The sequence below is a fragment of the Dendroctonus ponderosae genome, unplaced genomic scaffold, assembly GCF_020466585.1.
Source record: "Dendroctonus ponderosae isolate FM_Combo_2020 unplaced genomic scaffold, Dpon_F_20191213v2 Dpon_F_20191213_87, whole genome shotgun sequence".
In the NCBI taxonomy this organism is placed as follows: Eukaryota; Metazoa; Arthropoda; class Insecta; order Coleoptera; family Curculionidae; genus Dendroctonus; species Dendroctonus ponderosae.
Genome location: NW_026019086.1, coordinates 1 through 15,241, shown reverse-complemented (window position 1 = coordinate 15,241; position 15,241 = coordinate 1). Strand labels below are relative to the sequence as shown.

At 35.2% G+C, this 15,241-nt stretch overlaps 1 protein-coding gene across 1 annotated transcript in view; it reads left to right on the top strand.

Moving 5' to 3' along the window:
• Positions 1-15,181, top strand: part of LOC125505553 (5-hydroxytryptamine receptor 2C-like) — a gene marked incomplete at its 3' end in the record, with an annotated part of 43,769 nt that extends 28,588 nt beyond the window's left edge. Inside the window, exons 3-5 of the mRNA XM_048669551.1 lie at positions 5,247-5,471; positions 8,135-8,423; positions 14,987-15,181. Of these exons, the coding sequence (XP_048525508.1) occupies positions 5,247-5,471; positions 8,135-8,423; positions 14,987-15,181 (709 nt within the window). The remainder of the gene's footprint in view (positions 1-5,246; positions 5,472-8,134; positions 8,424-14,986) is intronic.
• Between the last annotated feature and the right edge of the window lie 60 nt (positions 15,182-15,241).

Genomic DNA, 15,241 nt, shown 5'->3' with positions numbered 1-15,241 from the left:
TGGGAACTGAATGGTGCTGATTCAATTCAATGTAATTTACAGTAAATATAAAGTTCAAGTTGCCCGATTATAATCAATAATCAATCAAGTTCGCTTTATTTACCAGCAGTCGTTTTTTCATCACATCCATTAGGAACTAAAAATACGCTACTTGGACGTTTCGAGGCTGTTTGAGACCCAACTGTAAACCAGTCAGGTAGATGAATATGTAGATGATTTATCTAAAAAATCGGCATTTTCCATTACCGTAAATAGGAGTTGATATGCCCATATGAACCGAACTTTACCGGTTGGATAACTCGGCTAGCTCCCAAGTTGAAAACTATTCGTCATTTGCAATCGGAGCCGGCTATTTTACTCAAATATAATAAATCTGAGGAAATAATTGGCCTGTAGGGTTTCCGCTCAGAAACACTGTTTGTTTTGCGGACGAATGGCCGGAGATAAATTTATTGACCAGGTAAACATTCGGGTAGTTATGTATGAAAAATTGGGCTGTTAAAATCACATATCAGGAAACCGACGAAATACCCCAGGGGAAACTGCCGCGGAAAGTATCAAAAGTTGAATTCGATTAATATTTAAGCCTCCGTTGTTTTCGTTAGAAATCAGTTCAAAACACAGGTTCATTCGAATGTAAATTTGAAATAATCCGATTTTTTCCAGTTCAATCATCGCAACTGGTGTGCTGTCGTTCACTAAAGTAAAGATATTATTTTGGAAACCGTTAAGCAAATACTATTTTCCATTAATATCGACATCAGCTTTGTTTCATTAGCTTAATGCAGTTTAATTAATCTGTTATTCGCAGAGCTTTTGTTCTTTGCAAACAACTGCGACAGATAATCATTTAATTGGGAAAATTTTCAATTTATGTTTCATTTTACATTTAATTAAGGGAGTGCGAGTAAAAAGCTCTCGGGCATAGTTTACTGCAAGTTAAGGTCGTGCTTTTGATCCTCTACAGGAAAACTTTTCCTCGAGCAGCAAACAAAACGGCTGTAATAACGCGATACTGAAACATTATGGCGGAACACTTTAAAACTATTACCTCAGCAAACAAGTTTCCACTTTTTTGAAGCGGATGAAAAATCCAGCAAAACGCCAAACGCATAAATCTTTCCTATCGTCCCACATCCTTGCAATTAAGAAAACCATGTTCGGGACCAAAGAAAAAGGGGCCAACTTAAAAAGATGAAAAAGATTAATTTTTACCGGCTGTAATGACACGGTTGGCATTTATAAAAGATCTCCATACCCGTCCTACAGATAAGTACATGAAATTTTGTTTTTATGGGACCATCCTTTTGCCAGAAGGGACCGAGCGTGAGCGAGACTCGAAATTAGTTTTGTTGAGCTCTTTAGATTATACAGATTGTGTTTTTAGGGATGTACTTTAAATTTACTTACACGTCGGTTGGATGAAGAAATTTTAGAATAATTTTAAAGCAATATTTTTGAGAGGGTTTCGAGGTATGCAGATATAGACTCAATTTAATGTTGATTTATTTGCTAGAAACCAAAATCGTCTCCTAAAAAGTGTTGAATCTACTGATTGCCATCTTAGTTTCATTGACTTTTGCTTTATTCTGTTGTGTTAATTTGCCAATATTTCCTGAGCAAAATTTTCTTGTTCTAACTTATTTGTGACTCGCCATTAGGTGAACAATTTTAAACCTCATTCTGGAAGTTTTGTGTTGTAATCACATTTGAAAAAAAAAAGTTTTTGTTTAATCGTTTAATCGGGTAGAAGATGACCAATATTGCTTCAAGTCCCATTCCTATTAATTCGGCTAAAAGCAGCAGAATTTTAGTTTAACTGCAAAAGTTACTGATTTTCATGTACGACCATCGGCAGCATAGTTAATTCTAAGATTAAAATTCCGGGACTCAGTCAAAAAGTTAAAAAGCAAGTTATAACAAACTTATGAAAAATTATTTTGCTTTGTTTTGAATTCTGTGAAAAATCACAATAAATGAAACCATTTATGCGCACGGATATCCAGACGCTAACTGAAACTGAAAAATACTTATCATTACCAATAATTCCTCATCAACGTGGCTAATGGGATTTGAGATCAGTATCCTGGATTTCTTCCGCCGTATTATTAATTACAGGCGGAAGATAGATGAATGTGTGCGCTGCCATAAGAAAAATTGCTTTCTATAATGAAAGCAGGATCAATTTCTGTTTGCAGTGACATTCTGATAATGAAATGAAAAAGTATTGAAAACTTCCTAATTAATTAACATACTAATTGTTTTAAGTTTCCACACAATTTTCCAGATTAGGGTGAAATTCAAAACCAATTTTATATGGCATACAGCGCAACAATCACTTTGAATTACGTTTTATAAAAATCGTTAAGTAAGATCTCCGATCTGCCCTCTTCGAGGGAACATTGAAACATCCAATTTAATCAATTAGCTCTTTTCAGGGGAGTTAAAATGCTTAACAGCAATTTGCTAACTTGCTCCAATTGCATGTTGTGTCCCGGTTTTCTCAATTAAGTCTGACTTTAATTGAACATCAGCTTTAAACATCCGATATGAAAAGGAATCTATAAAATAAATTAATTTATGTGCACTGTTAAGCAGCTTTTTACTGCAGCATGTCGAAAAATTGCAGAATTTTTATGTTTCATCAATAAATATCGATTGGGGTGGACTAGTGTGCCCTTTATTTATGGGGAAATCAAATTTTCAACTCAATTAACAATCAATATCGGAACATTTCTGAATGGCCGAAGACCCAAATGCTCATGCATACATCTGTCCTGCTTACTCAAGATAAACGTTTAATAAATTGCTTAAGAGACATGTTAGACAGCAAACATGATCTTACTTTGAAAACTTGACAAACAATGCTTAGTTTACCCCCATTTTCCGGTCCTTCCGTTTATTCGATAAAAATTGGTCCATTTACAAAGGATCCGGTTAAATGGAGAGATCCGTTTTGACCCACACGTGTGATCCAAACCCTGCCAATCTTACTTTGGCCGTATTGTAGGAAATGGTATATTTACCAATACAGAAATTGTTTTCGACCCATTACGGCAAAACACACTGAAATTCCGCTATATAAACCTATTAAATCAGCTCTATTTGGCCTTATGGGAGCACTAAATCATTAAGTGTCACGTTTAAGAGCAGAGAAATGAATAGACGTCAGAGTTACCTTAATAAAAGAACTTTAGCTTTCATTTTAACGGCGGGGCATTCTTGCACTTGCAGTTATGATCTTATAATGCAGGAAATAAAATTTGTGGAAGTAACAACGGCAGTTGAAATGGACAAATGGCATCATAAAATTGACATATTACTGGAAATATTTCCTTTAATTTTCTGCATAAAATATGGTCAAGTTGTCATGTGCAGGAGCAAAGTTTACAAACTTATTAACGTTTTACAAATGTACAAGTTCTAATCAAAGCAAAATATAAATTTAACCCAATTAAAAATAACATGCGTATCGTACACTGCTAAATTGTGCACAACAGGCAATTTTTTCCTGCGAATTTAATACAGATGTTCCGTAGCAAATATAGGGCAGATTTTTTCGGTTAAAGCTCCATTAGGCACGATATTTCATTAACGTACCATCGGTCCGAAAGTTGGAATCTGACGGCTGGATCCTGGGGGTTTCGTCGAATCAGAGGAGCAGCGAATATTTCGCTTCAGGAAAAACCTCCCTTGATTTATAGGACGTTTTACAAACGATAAATATTAGAAATGAAGATAAGGCGCTTGAAAAATTTATTGTTACATTCGCCGGGTGCGTATCATTATTCGCTTAAACTAGCTTGTCTTGTTCAGATGGCAAAAAAATTACCTAAAAGTTATCGGCGCTTTTACCTGCTTGTCGCTATTTTCTTAAACTTCTCTAAACGAATGATGTGTCAATTCATTAATAAAGTTAGCAGTGCAAATTAAAAATGGGCTCTATTTAAATTTTCCAGTAAATTTTCTTTACAAGCCGGGAACAGTCGTTGCATTCAAAGCCGATTCAATTTTGATAGAAAAAAGTCGTCGTTTCCACTTCGACGTGACATGAAAGGCTGAAATCGTTTCTTTTCAGGCTCAAAATAGAATTCCAGATAAACCCCATGCCGGATGCAAGCCGGTATCCGATATTCAATCAACTCAAGTTCCAGTTATTTCGATATGTACATATTTTAGTCTTGCCGTGATTGTATCAAACTATTTTTTAAGTAAAAGCAAAATATTTCTTTTCGGGCTTACAATTGATCATTCTACGGCGAAATAACAGAATCAGGCGAACTTTACGGGAAAAGAAAGCACTTACTCGAATACATATTAGAACACTAATGCCATTCCCTTGTTCCTTTATGCACAACTTGTTTTATAGTTTCCTTTCGGCTTGTTTGGAAACTTTGGATTTCCGCAACTGATGAACGCTCTTTTATCAAGTTATTTACCATAATGATGTTTTCTCTTGCATGGCATTTTACAAGACGTCGGCTTTGTTAGGCGAATTGCGGATTGTTGCAGAATCTGAACTGCATCGATTAATTTTATTGTTTTTAGAGTACCAAATTGGGGTAATTTGTAGATTTATGGTTTTGAAACTTGAAAAAAATGTTATAGAAGCGTGCTCAGAACAGCTTAATAGTAATTCATATTATGAAGAAAAATTAGTTATAGATCGCCTTTAAATAAATAAATATAATCTCATGCTTGCCTTAAGATTTCAATGAATATAAGTTAATCAATCAAGAATGTTATTTGATGTAAAAAGTACAAAAGCAGGTAATTGGCATTAAACAAGGATTGAGGACGATGCCACAGAAACAAGCAGAGACAACAGAAACAATTTAAAAAATTCATCTTGAAATTGCTTCCAAGAGTAAAAAAGAAAGGAACAAAAATCGAACATGCATCGCAGACAAGGAAACAAGGTGGATATAAAAAGTTTTCTATTGCAAAACGCAATATTCAACAAGCAAAGAATGAAATTAATTAAAATAAGGCAAAATTAGTGGATGCGAATAGCATAACAGACAAAAATGGCCTATGTGTTTTGGGCTCATAAAATTAGTGTCTGGAGCAATTCAACTATCATTTGCTTAACAGCTATTGTATAAATTACAGTGGTAAATGTCAGCAAATGCAATTAAGGCAACAGAACAGATCAATTTGAAAGTCTCATTTGCCACATCATTAGCCGATTATCTGTTAGAACTTCTGCTGAAATTAAAATTAGTTATAATTCGTTTTTTTTTCAGGTGAATGGCCATTTGGATTAATCTGGTGCAATGTTTATGCAACATGCGACGTTCTCGCATGTTCAGCTTCTATAATGCACATGTGCTTCATAAGCCTTGGAAGATATTTGGGGATCAGAAATCCTTTGAAAACGCGACACAGCACTACCACTAGAACCGTCGTTTTGCGCATTGGACTTGCCTGGTTGTTATCTATGGTAGTATCTAGCTCTATCACAGTACTGGGTGAGTAAAAAGAGCCTTATTAAATATGCAAATATTTTCGCTGATTAAAATTAGTATAGAAGTCAAACGAAGTTGCTGAAGTGAAAGTTGTAAATGTTACAAGTTCAGTTAGGCAGTTACTGAATGTCTGCTTTCTGTGCAAAGAACTTATCTAACTTTGATTACTACTAAAAAGGCCACTGTATACAATATAAGGTTTTCAAGTAATTTTCCGGTAGATAAAGTTATTCGGGAATAAAGATACCGCCCATAAAACGCATTCATGCCTTGAAAGAAGAGATTGATTCAAGGGGAGTATAAGGAAAATAATTTTATGACAAGAAATAAGAATTTAGTATACTACAGTAAGTAACCTCTCAACACTGTCGTTTTAGTAACTTAAATCCTGACTGAGTTAAACTGCTTAATAAAATCAACGTTTTACTGGCCAATTTGAACTAATTTTGGACCGATTTTTTTTTGGTTGGTACAGTCTTTTTTTTTTGAAAAATTAAGGTTCAGATTATCTTTCTACAGATTGGTCAATGAAACAATGCGAAATTGGTGAAAATTCCACATGCTCCCAGTCGGCCAAAAAGAGTTTTTTTGTATTTCGACGACACAGTCAAAAGGCTAAATTTAATATTTCCCAAAAAAAATGTCCATTCTTCGCCCAATTTCTTTGTTTGCAGAGTGGTCTCCAAAAAAGTAAACTTTTGGTCTTTTAGTGATAAATTTTAATCTCTCCGATTTTTTAATTTTAATTGCAATTTAAGGCTCATGTTGAAGTTGAGGCTAAAACTTCAGTCGCCTTATTAAAAAAATATGTAATATTAAAAAAATCAGCTCAAAAATATCAAGCGGAGTTGGGTACTTGTGGATTGTTGTGTTCCATAGAGGAAAGTCGCTTATATAAATTCTGGAAGTTTCAATTTGCCATCACCATTAGGAATTTTCGAGGAATTTTTCGACTGTTAAATTTTCAACAGGATTTTTGGCAGGCTTATGTTTTAAAATTCATATATCATACACCACTCAAGCTGAATATTTCCGAAGAGTTGCGTTAAATAGAGGAAATTGTTCATCTTTAATCGGAAAAGTTTCGATTTTCCATCGATATCAAGAAATGCTGGGGATTTTTTCAAAATTGATCAGTTTCCAACAAGCAATTTTTTAGGTTTATATTTGAAAATTCATATTTCTGGTAAAAATCAAGTTGGGTGCGTCCGGAAGACTTCACTACATAGAGAAATATTGTCTTGGTAAAACCTGAAAGTTTCAATTCGCCACCGCCAGCAGGAATTTCTCGCATTGACCAATTTTTAATGAGCATTTTTGTAGGCTCATGTTTTAAAATTGTTATCTTAGGAACAACCGGTTGTGGATATAGGGAGGGTTGAATTGGATATAAAAAGTCAGCTTTCTTTATCAATATAAAAAATTAATTGGGTTGCATTTTGTATTTTTGTCTAATGCGTCTATGAAGGTTTGGATTCAGCATGAAATCCAGTCAGAAGCGGGCCAAGGCAGAAAATTTATCGCTGGAAGACCAAAAAGTTGATTTTTTTGGGACGACCCGGTAAAATGAAAACATGGCGTAAAAATTCATATTGGTTGAACGCCCAAATTTAAGTTAATAATCTAAACAGGCGCACAATAGACATGTATAGAAATACTTTTGCTGTGCTAAGCAAATACTTGTTTAAGATTTTCAAGAACAATAAATGAAACAGACAAAAAATAAAGTTGCTAGATAATTTCTCAAAAATTAACTTTAAATATGAACCTACGAATCCCAGTCCAAGAGGCGCTAGAATATTAAAGCTCCACACCATTTTAAATTCGAACATTTCCTACTATTTATGCTTCCGCGCAAATGTAAAAAAATGGCAAATTATTACAGCGCTGTGAAACAATTCCCCACTAATACACTTTGGGCATTTTGCAATGTAAATCATCTATGAGCAGCAAATGTATGTACAGTATTTTTAATTTCTGGCGAAAAACCTGCAATTTTCCGCGATTGCTCACGTGAGTTTCATCCGGATATTCTCGCGATGAATAACTAAATGGTAGAATCCATTTAAAAGTTGTCGTAACTTTTTCCGCGAAAAATTGAAGCCTGAAAAATGAGACCAATTGAAAATTCGGCAATGAGGCAAATTTATTTCGATGCGGATGTTCGAATTGCCAAAAATCCCCGAGTCTTTTTAATTTAAAATATTTTACATTTTCCAAGCCGTATGTTTGTTAACACCTCGGTTAACGCTGGAATTAGTTTCGAGTTCACATAGGCAAAAGCTGTGCCATAAATTAAATTGACAAATTTAAAATGCAAGTATGTCAATGAGGTACTCAGATGATGCAGATTCAGGAATATTAACGCGTTGTTGAATGTATAAAGAGCCCCGGATGGTGGATTGGATTAAGAACGACAATTCTTACAAGATTGAATTAGTAGCCATTCGTGTCTTCTTTGCTTCTGAAGTGGCAATCTTGGCACAATAAATAATTTAATGTGCTAAATTAATCGTTTTCTGGAGTCATTGAGTTGAAATCTTCGTTTTGAACTCGTTAAGCTTCATGGACAATAAATGATTTAGAGACTTCAGGTTCTTGCAGTGACCAATCGAAGCTTCAACCGCACCAAAATTTCCACCTGACTTTCTCGCATTTATTTTCAGGCATTATCAACCATGAAAACATCATGCCAGATCCACAAAAGTGCGTTATCAACAATCGAGCTTTTTTCGTCTTCGGCAGCTTGGTGGCCTTCTACATTCCCATGACCGTTATGATGGTCAGCTATGCGCTAACCGTTCAGCTACTGAGGAAAAAAGCTCGATTTGCTGCAGAACACCCCGACACTGATCAGCTTCGCCGATTGGGCGGACGTTTCGCTAACAAGCAAGACCGCACTCCAACAGCACCGCCTGAAAATGCTTTATGGAGGACAGCTGGAAGTGGTGATCGGTAAGAATTTCTAGCTTTATGACCTGATTTCCAACACAGAACGAGAAAAAATCTATAATCCTACGAAAAGGGTTACTCTTCCCGTTATCTTTACCTTCGAAAAATGCCTTTTGGTTAAGAAACTAAATCCGCTTTCACAGAAACCTTTCATGAGCTTTATTAAATAATAAAGGGGCCGAAAGAATCTTATTACGGAACTAAACTCGAATTAGGGCTTATATGGGAGAGGTCTTCGATTTATATCTCAATATTTCCATATTTTCCAGATAGGCCCAAGACCAAGTAAGATTACATGTTAAAGCGGGTTCTTAAGGAGCGCACGATTTATCAGGTTAAGACGTTATACTATGGCGGAATTTAGATGAAGGAGAATCAGACGTTTTCTGACTTCTGAAACAACTTTAAATAACTTTGTCTGTATCTCAACTTAATTTCCAGCGAATTTAGACAAGTGTAGGCTTTTCGTGAATTGGATCAAATTGAAACAATCCACTTTAGTTCCGGCAGCATGACTTGCAGATCCATTCATACAATAAGCTTATTTGCATCCCTCACAATGATACCAATCAAATGTGGTTGAATTTCTGATGTCAGGTTCGCTTTGTTTCCCTAAGCCCATACTTCACTCTCGTGCGAGAGTAAGTATATTAAAATATTTCCGCAACGAAAGGCGAGACTATTTACTAGGTTATTTTGTTAAAACTCTACGCTTCATGAAACAATGCAACTATTGTTCTCTGATGTGATGCCTTAACTCTTTGGCTAAACATTATTGCCTTTTTCACAACATTAAATTGGATTTAGTGCCGCAAGGTTGGGGTCATTAGATTACATGTCAATTCCAGATTAATTAAAATCACTAATCACATTGCGAGGGATTGTAATTACTCGGGCTTGTGGCCCACTTGGACTTTAAGATACGGAACAATACTTTACCTACAATTAGTGTGGAAATAGGCCACTGGTTGGCAAGTGCGTTTACGCCATGATTTGATTTATTGATCATTATTCAAGTTTGACCCTTTCGAATTACAGTTTTGAGAAATTTTAAAGATAGTAGTTAGCCACTGTATTTTGTTTCTTAATTGCATGAATCTCTATTTTATTTCTACCCAAAAAACTGTTCGGTTTGTAGCAAAACTTCGCATAAAATATACAGCTAAACCCCAGTCCCGTATCCCGTCTAATATAGAAACTTTTCTTTGAATTTGCAGCCCAATCATTCCTCACACACAGTTCTCAACAATTTTTTACATCGCCAAACTTTCACAAATGCGTAGCTCAATTAGAGCTAACTGTTGAACTTATTAAAAGTTGGCAATGTTCGTCTCCCGCGTTATCCCAGTTGGAGCTTTACGCCAGATTTATTCCTTCCTCGGAGGTAGAATTAATTGAAACATTTGGCCAAAACACCTAATTGTGAGACACATTAGCCATGGGAATAATGTAGTTTTTATCTAAGTCTACTTGAACGTTCAGTAGACTTAAATAAAAGAAAACCTTCTAATTTGCTGTGCTTTTACTGGTGTTGTGCCAGAGAAACTCGGTCTTAGAAATGCATTGAAGAACCCGATGCATTAAGATAAACATTAGTGGAAAAATAGTAACAGTTTTCACACTAAAAGCGGAAATTTACATCACACATTTGGGTTCAAGATAAGAGCAAAATTTCATGCACTTTCTCAATCGTATATCAAGAGGAACCGAAAAACCGAGAAGGCCCAATATTACTTGAAATTGACTCAAGAAAGGTCACTTTTCTCGACGTTTTTAAAAACTATTTGAGATATAAAACTCGTTTTCCTAGCATTGTTTTCAGAATAAAAATCCGGAATGAGTCGGTGAAACTAAAGTGAGGAAATTGAAGAGCTTTTTACACCAAGAGTGATCTTTTAGAATCACACATTTAGGAGCAAGATAAAATCCAACTTTCATGCATTGCTCCACTTTTTTAATCATATCTGAAGAACCAACTGAGCTGGCAGGCTCAATTGTACGCCACTGGATAAAGCATTAACCAGTACATTTATGGGGTGCAGTACCGTTTGCAAAATATGTTGGTGTTCTACGCAAAAGCCAAAATATCAGTAAAACTCCTAATTTTGCGCGGTTGTTGGTTGTTCAAAATCGACTCAAACATAACGCCGCTTTCTCAACGTTCTTTAAAAACCGTTAGAGCTACAGAGCCCGTTTTCCTACCATTGGATAGAGAATGAAATGAGAGATTCAGTAAAGGGGACTTAGACACGATAAGAAATATTTTATCCATTGCTCCACTTTTTTAATAATATATCAAGAACCAAATGTTCCAAGAAGCTGAATTGCACACCACTGGATAGAGCACAGTTTTACAGCAAACCGCCGCTTAAAAAATGTGTTTAGTGTGTAAATAAAAAGAAAACATTTTTCAAATGGGTTTTTCGAAACCCATCTGAGCAAGCATTGGATAGAGAATTGGATGTAGAACTCTATTAAGTAGGTGGAACTTGCAAGATAGAGCTAAAATTTTGTGCATGATGCCACTTTTATGGCACATTAATAAAGGAAAGCATCTTCATTCGTAAAAATGGTAGAATTTGACGTCAAGTACAGTCTAATTCAATATTCGTTCCGTAATCTGGATTATTTCAAATGGCGTAAATAACACGCCTGAAGAGTTTTGCTTGTCCCAAAACAATATCAGTAAAAGAGCAAAAACATAATTGCAAATTTACTTTTAACATTAAATATATTTGGCTCTGGGGATTTGCGAATTTAATTAAACGTAATTTAATAGATTTAATTTGGGACTCCTTAAGATCTTGCTGTAGAGTAACAAGGGCATGTAAATGAAAATACTCCAAAAGCGTGAACGATTAATGAGTTTTATAACGACGAAAGGATACCGGAATGTTTGCAAAAAAACTTCAGTTTTAATTGAAATGTACATGCACAAAGAGCAGGTTAAAAAAACTTGAATGAAATTTTTATTTAAAAAGCAATCAGGTGCTAGATTATACAGAGTGTCTAGTAATTAGATGGTCGAGCTTACATCTTCCTTCAAACCAAAAAAAAACATGTTTTGGAATTAAAATGTTCAAAAAAATACTGTGGTCACTCACAATTGAAAACTCCTACTAAAACCATACTCCTTACTAACCTGAATCAGTCCTTCACATTTAACCAGAAAATCTTCGCATATCCCTTCTGGGGAAGCGTTTCTCCTGCCCAACCCTTATCAATTTTTGGAAAGATTGACATTCAGACAAATTTCCCATCCCTTTAATACCAACTTCCCTATCAGCTAAAAGTTGTGATTTACGTGGGAGTACTGAATGGAACAACGATGAGCGGAAGTTTTTTGCTTATTAAAAACTTGCAGACACCTACTGAATCTGTCACATCTCATTCTTGTTAGCTGAGCGTTTCGTCACGATACAATGGTCTCGTAAACATATGGAAAGCAGGTGAAGTGATTTTTTGCTCGCATTTCAGTCCAGATTTAAATGGAAAAAATCGGCCTTTTTAATTGTTAAATATTTCAAAAGTAAATAATTTCCATGGAAGTGTAATTGTATGGTGAACGTAATGTTGTAATGCAATGGTGTTGTCAGCAAAAGCAAGTAATTTTGTCCGTAATTATTTTTCGTTTTAACGCAAATCAACGTTTAGAGCTTTTTTCATAAAGCTGCACCAGTGTGATAAAGATTTAGTTTTAATTGGAGCAAAACCCTTTTGGGGATTCAAAAAATAAAATTCCCCTTTCAATCGTTCTACTGATTTGAAGTTGGTTCATTAATTTTAAACTTTGTCCCCGGTTTTTCCCCAGGCTTTCATTTATAGAATTTTCCATCTTTAATGTGGATTTTAATCATTTTTTTCCCTCTACAAAATTAATAGAAGTACATTTTGCAAGCAGACAATAAATGAAATTTAATTAACTCTTTAGAATAATGCGAAACCAGCAAAATATTGTAACATTCCCGTCATATCAATTTTATGCTTTTAGAAAATACTGATGAATCGTCTGTGTTTAGCAGACGTATTACTCGACTTTAATCCCACTAATTTGGCGTCAAACTGCTCGAATTTCCCGAAATTTCGACTAAACTTTAATACATAAACTCCGCCAACAAATATGTTTGGAGCTTGTTGCCATTCGCAGTAAAACCGACTGTCTAATCTCCACTTGACGACTTTCTCAGATCAGCATTAGGGTCTAATGAAGGGGAAACATCTTCAAGAATCATTTAAAGCTCGGGATTAGAACTTCTGTTTTGATTGATTATATTTAATAATCCCCCCGAGAGTCTTATTGGGGAAGTTTCAACGGTTGTTATGCCGTAACGCCTCTGTCATTTTGTCTGCCATTCTTGCAATCATGTCCTTTCTGAAACCTCTTTAAGGACCATTTGGCGGAAGATGGATTATCTCATTTTAGTATCGACAGCACTGCTTAACTGGCGGCTGATAATGGAAAATATGCTATCGAATTGCTCTAAAGTGGTCGGAGAGTAAAACAGTTCATAGAAAATTGTTCTCGTGGACGCTTTTTACTATATATTATGTGTGCTTTTGTGCCACCGGTAGTTTTTCGTAAATACTGTTCGACTTATGTGGAACAAAAAATCCCATCTTCATGTAAAAGCGACATTCTCAATATTTGTTTTAGATACATAAATAATTTTGGCGAATTTTTCAAACTGAGCACAATCGTAAATATGATATTGTAAACCCTTTATTATTATACAACAAGCCTGCACTTTAACTAAGAGAAAAATTATTAACTCGAAATGATTACATTTGCCCTATTTTGGTCATTTTAATTCAGAAATTAATATACATTAATTGCGGTATCTTTTTGCTTCTTCAAAGATGCTCTATTTTACACCGTCCAGAGCTGGCAGTTTGGCGCTCTCAATGTGTTGATTTTCCGAGATTGAACTACTTAATCTTTATTATTCACTTTTAACCGCACAATTAAAGTCACATACTAATCGGTCTCTAACTTAAGGTTAATTTTTAAATGTATTTTCCTTTGAGGTTCTCTTATTGCTTAAGTTGATGAGCTCGACTCTTAACGTACGTTACACTTTATAGTTATTTAACTCAGGTTTGCAGCCAAAAATTTTCATTTGCTTGAAGTTGGAAAGTTCCCAGGCAGCGCATACGTTATAAATTATAAAAATGTCCCTTTAATGGCAATTTTTATTAATGTAAGTCTATATCAATTTTTTTTTATAGAGTCGATCTGTTACAAATCATAAGGAAACTGAAGGAAATGAAGGAATTTTTGGAAAATAAAGCAGAATATTGTTCTCGATTGGCAACAGACGTGTAAAAACTTCTAAGTTTTCGTGTAGTTTTTTCAAGATTCGTATTATGGTCATTTAAGCTAGTTCTATTTTACGTCCGGCTCAGTAAGACTCAATTTTAAGGGAACAGATTTTCCTTCAATTAGTCATTTTAAATGACGATTTTAGTTTCAATTTTAAATGAACATCAATAGAGAGTTGGTGTTAAAAGCAGCAAAATTCAAGATCATTAACGCCATTAAGCATTTTCCTTCCAATATAATCGGAAAGTAGAAAAATTGCGGACGTACATGAAACTAGTTGAGTGAAAATCTCATATTTGTACGCAATATTTGTAACAATTTAGGCACATGTATTGTCCACAAATTCTGGTGGCATAAAGCACATTTTCTCGTCTCAATTGTCCCCAATCCCCATTTCAGATATTTGTTCGCAGGTGTTGCGGAATTATTGATAGGCCTTGAAATATTAAACTCGCTTTTCCCTATTCTGATGCCCGCAGTAATATGAATAATATGATTCCTGATTTATGTAACACTATTTTTCTTCACTCTGCTGAACGCCAATTGAATGCCAAATCATTGAAAAGTAAAAGTTGAGGCTGTTTATTGAATTGTAAAAGGGAAATTATCAGCTATTTTGCTTCTAAAATTCTGTATGTCCACGGCTTAAATGGAAGCTGTAAATTAACTTTCAATTTTTTGCTGGGCTTTTATCACCCCCCATGGCCGACATGCAAATATCAGAGAAATGTCCAGGCTAAATAGAAGGGCGATTAGTTAATTTTCCACGCATCACGAATTCCAAAAGCGTCCGTCAAAACCCATCTAAACCATCTGCCTAATATCAGCGCAGTTCGATGAACAGCTCCTATGTCAAGATTATCCCTGATTAGTTAATTGTTGATATGACAATGAGCTCATCGAGGTCCGATACGAATTTTACAATGGATCAGGTGAAATAACATAAACGCGCATTGCAGTAATTTATTTTGTCATAAGTTTCACATCTCAGTTAAGTTTTGAAACAACAGTGTTTTCATCTTGAGTTTCAGATGCCAATTATAATATTGCAAGCACAGTCAAGTCCCTAACTATACATTGAAGCAGCTCCACCGAACTCCTCAGATCCGCTTTCAAGCATGTAGTTAAATCAGCCTGTCCTTGAATAATGGAATATAGTTGAAAGACAACAATCGCTAAATAATGCCGACAATAATGGGTTCCTAATTACTTACTGCGAACTAATAAACTTCATTAATAATTGCAGATCGTCGAATATGAGACTGACAAACTCCCACGGTCAGTTATCTTTCGCCAATGGGGGCAACGGAAATTTAACATCCTCGAGAAGAGATCAAGGCACACAGACTCCCGAGGATATTGCAAAGGAAGCCCGAAATTGCCGGCTCAAGTCGCTCAAGTTGCAGCTCAACAATACTACTTCAAATCTCACGAATTTCAGGTAAGATTTTTAATTATTTCCTAACTTTTACTGGATAATTATGAAGAATTGCAACTGATA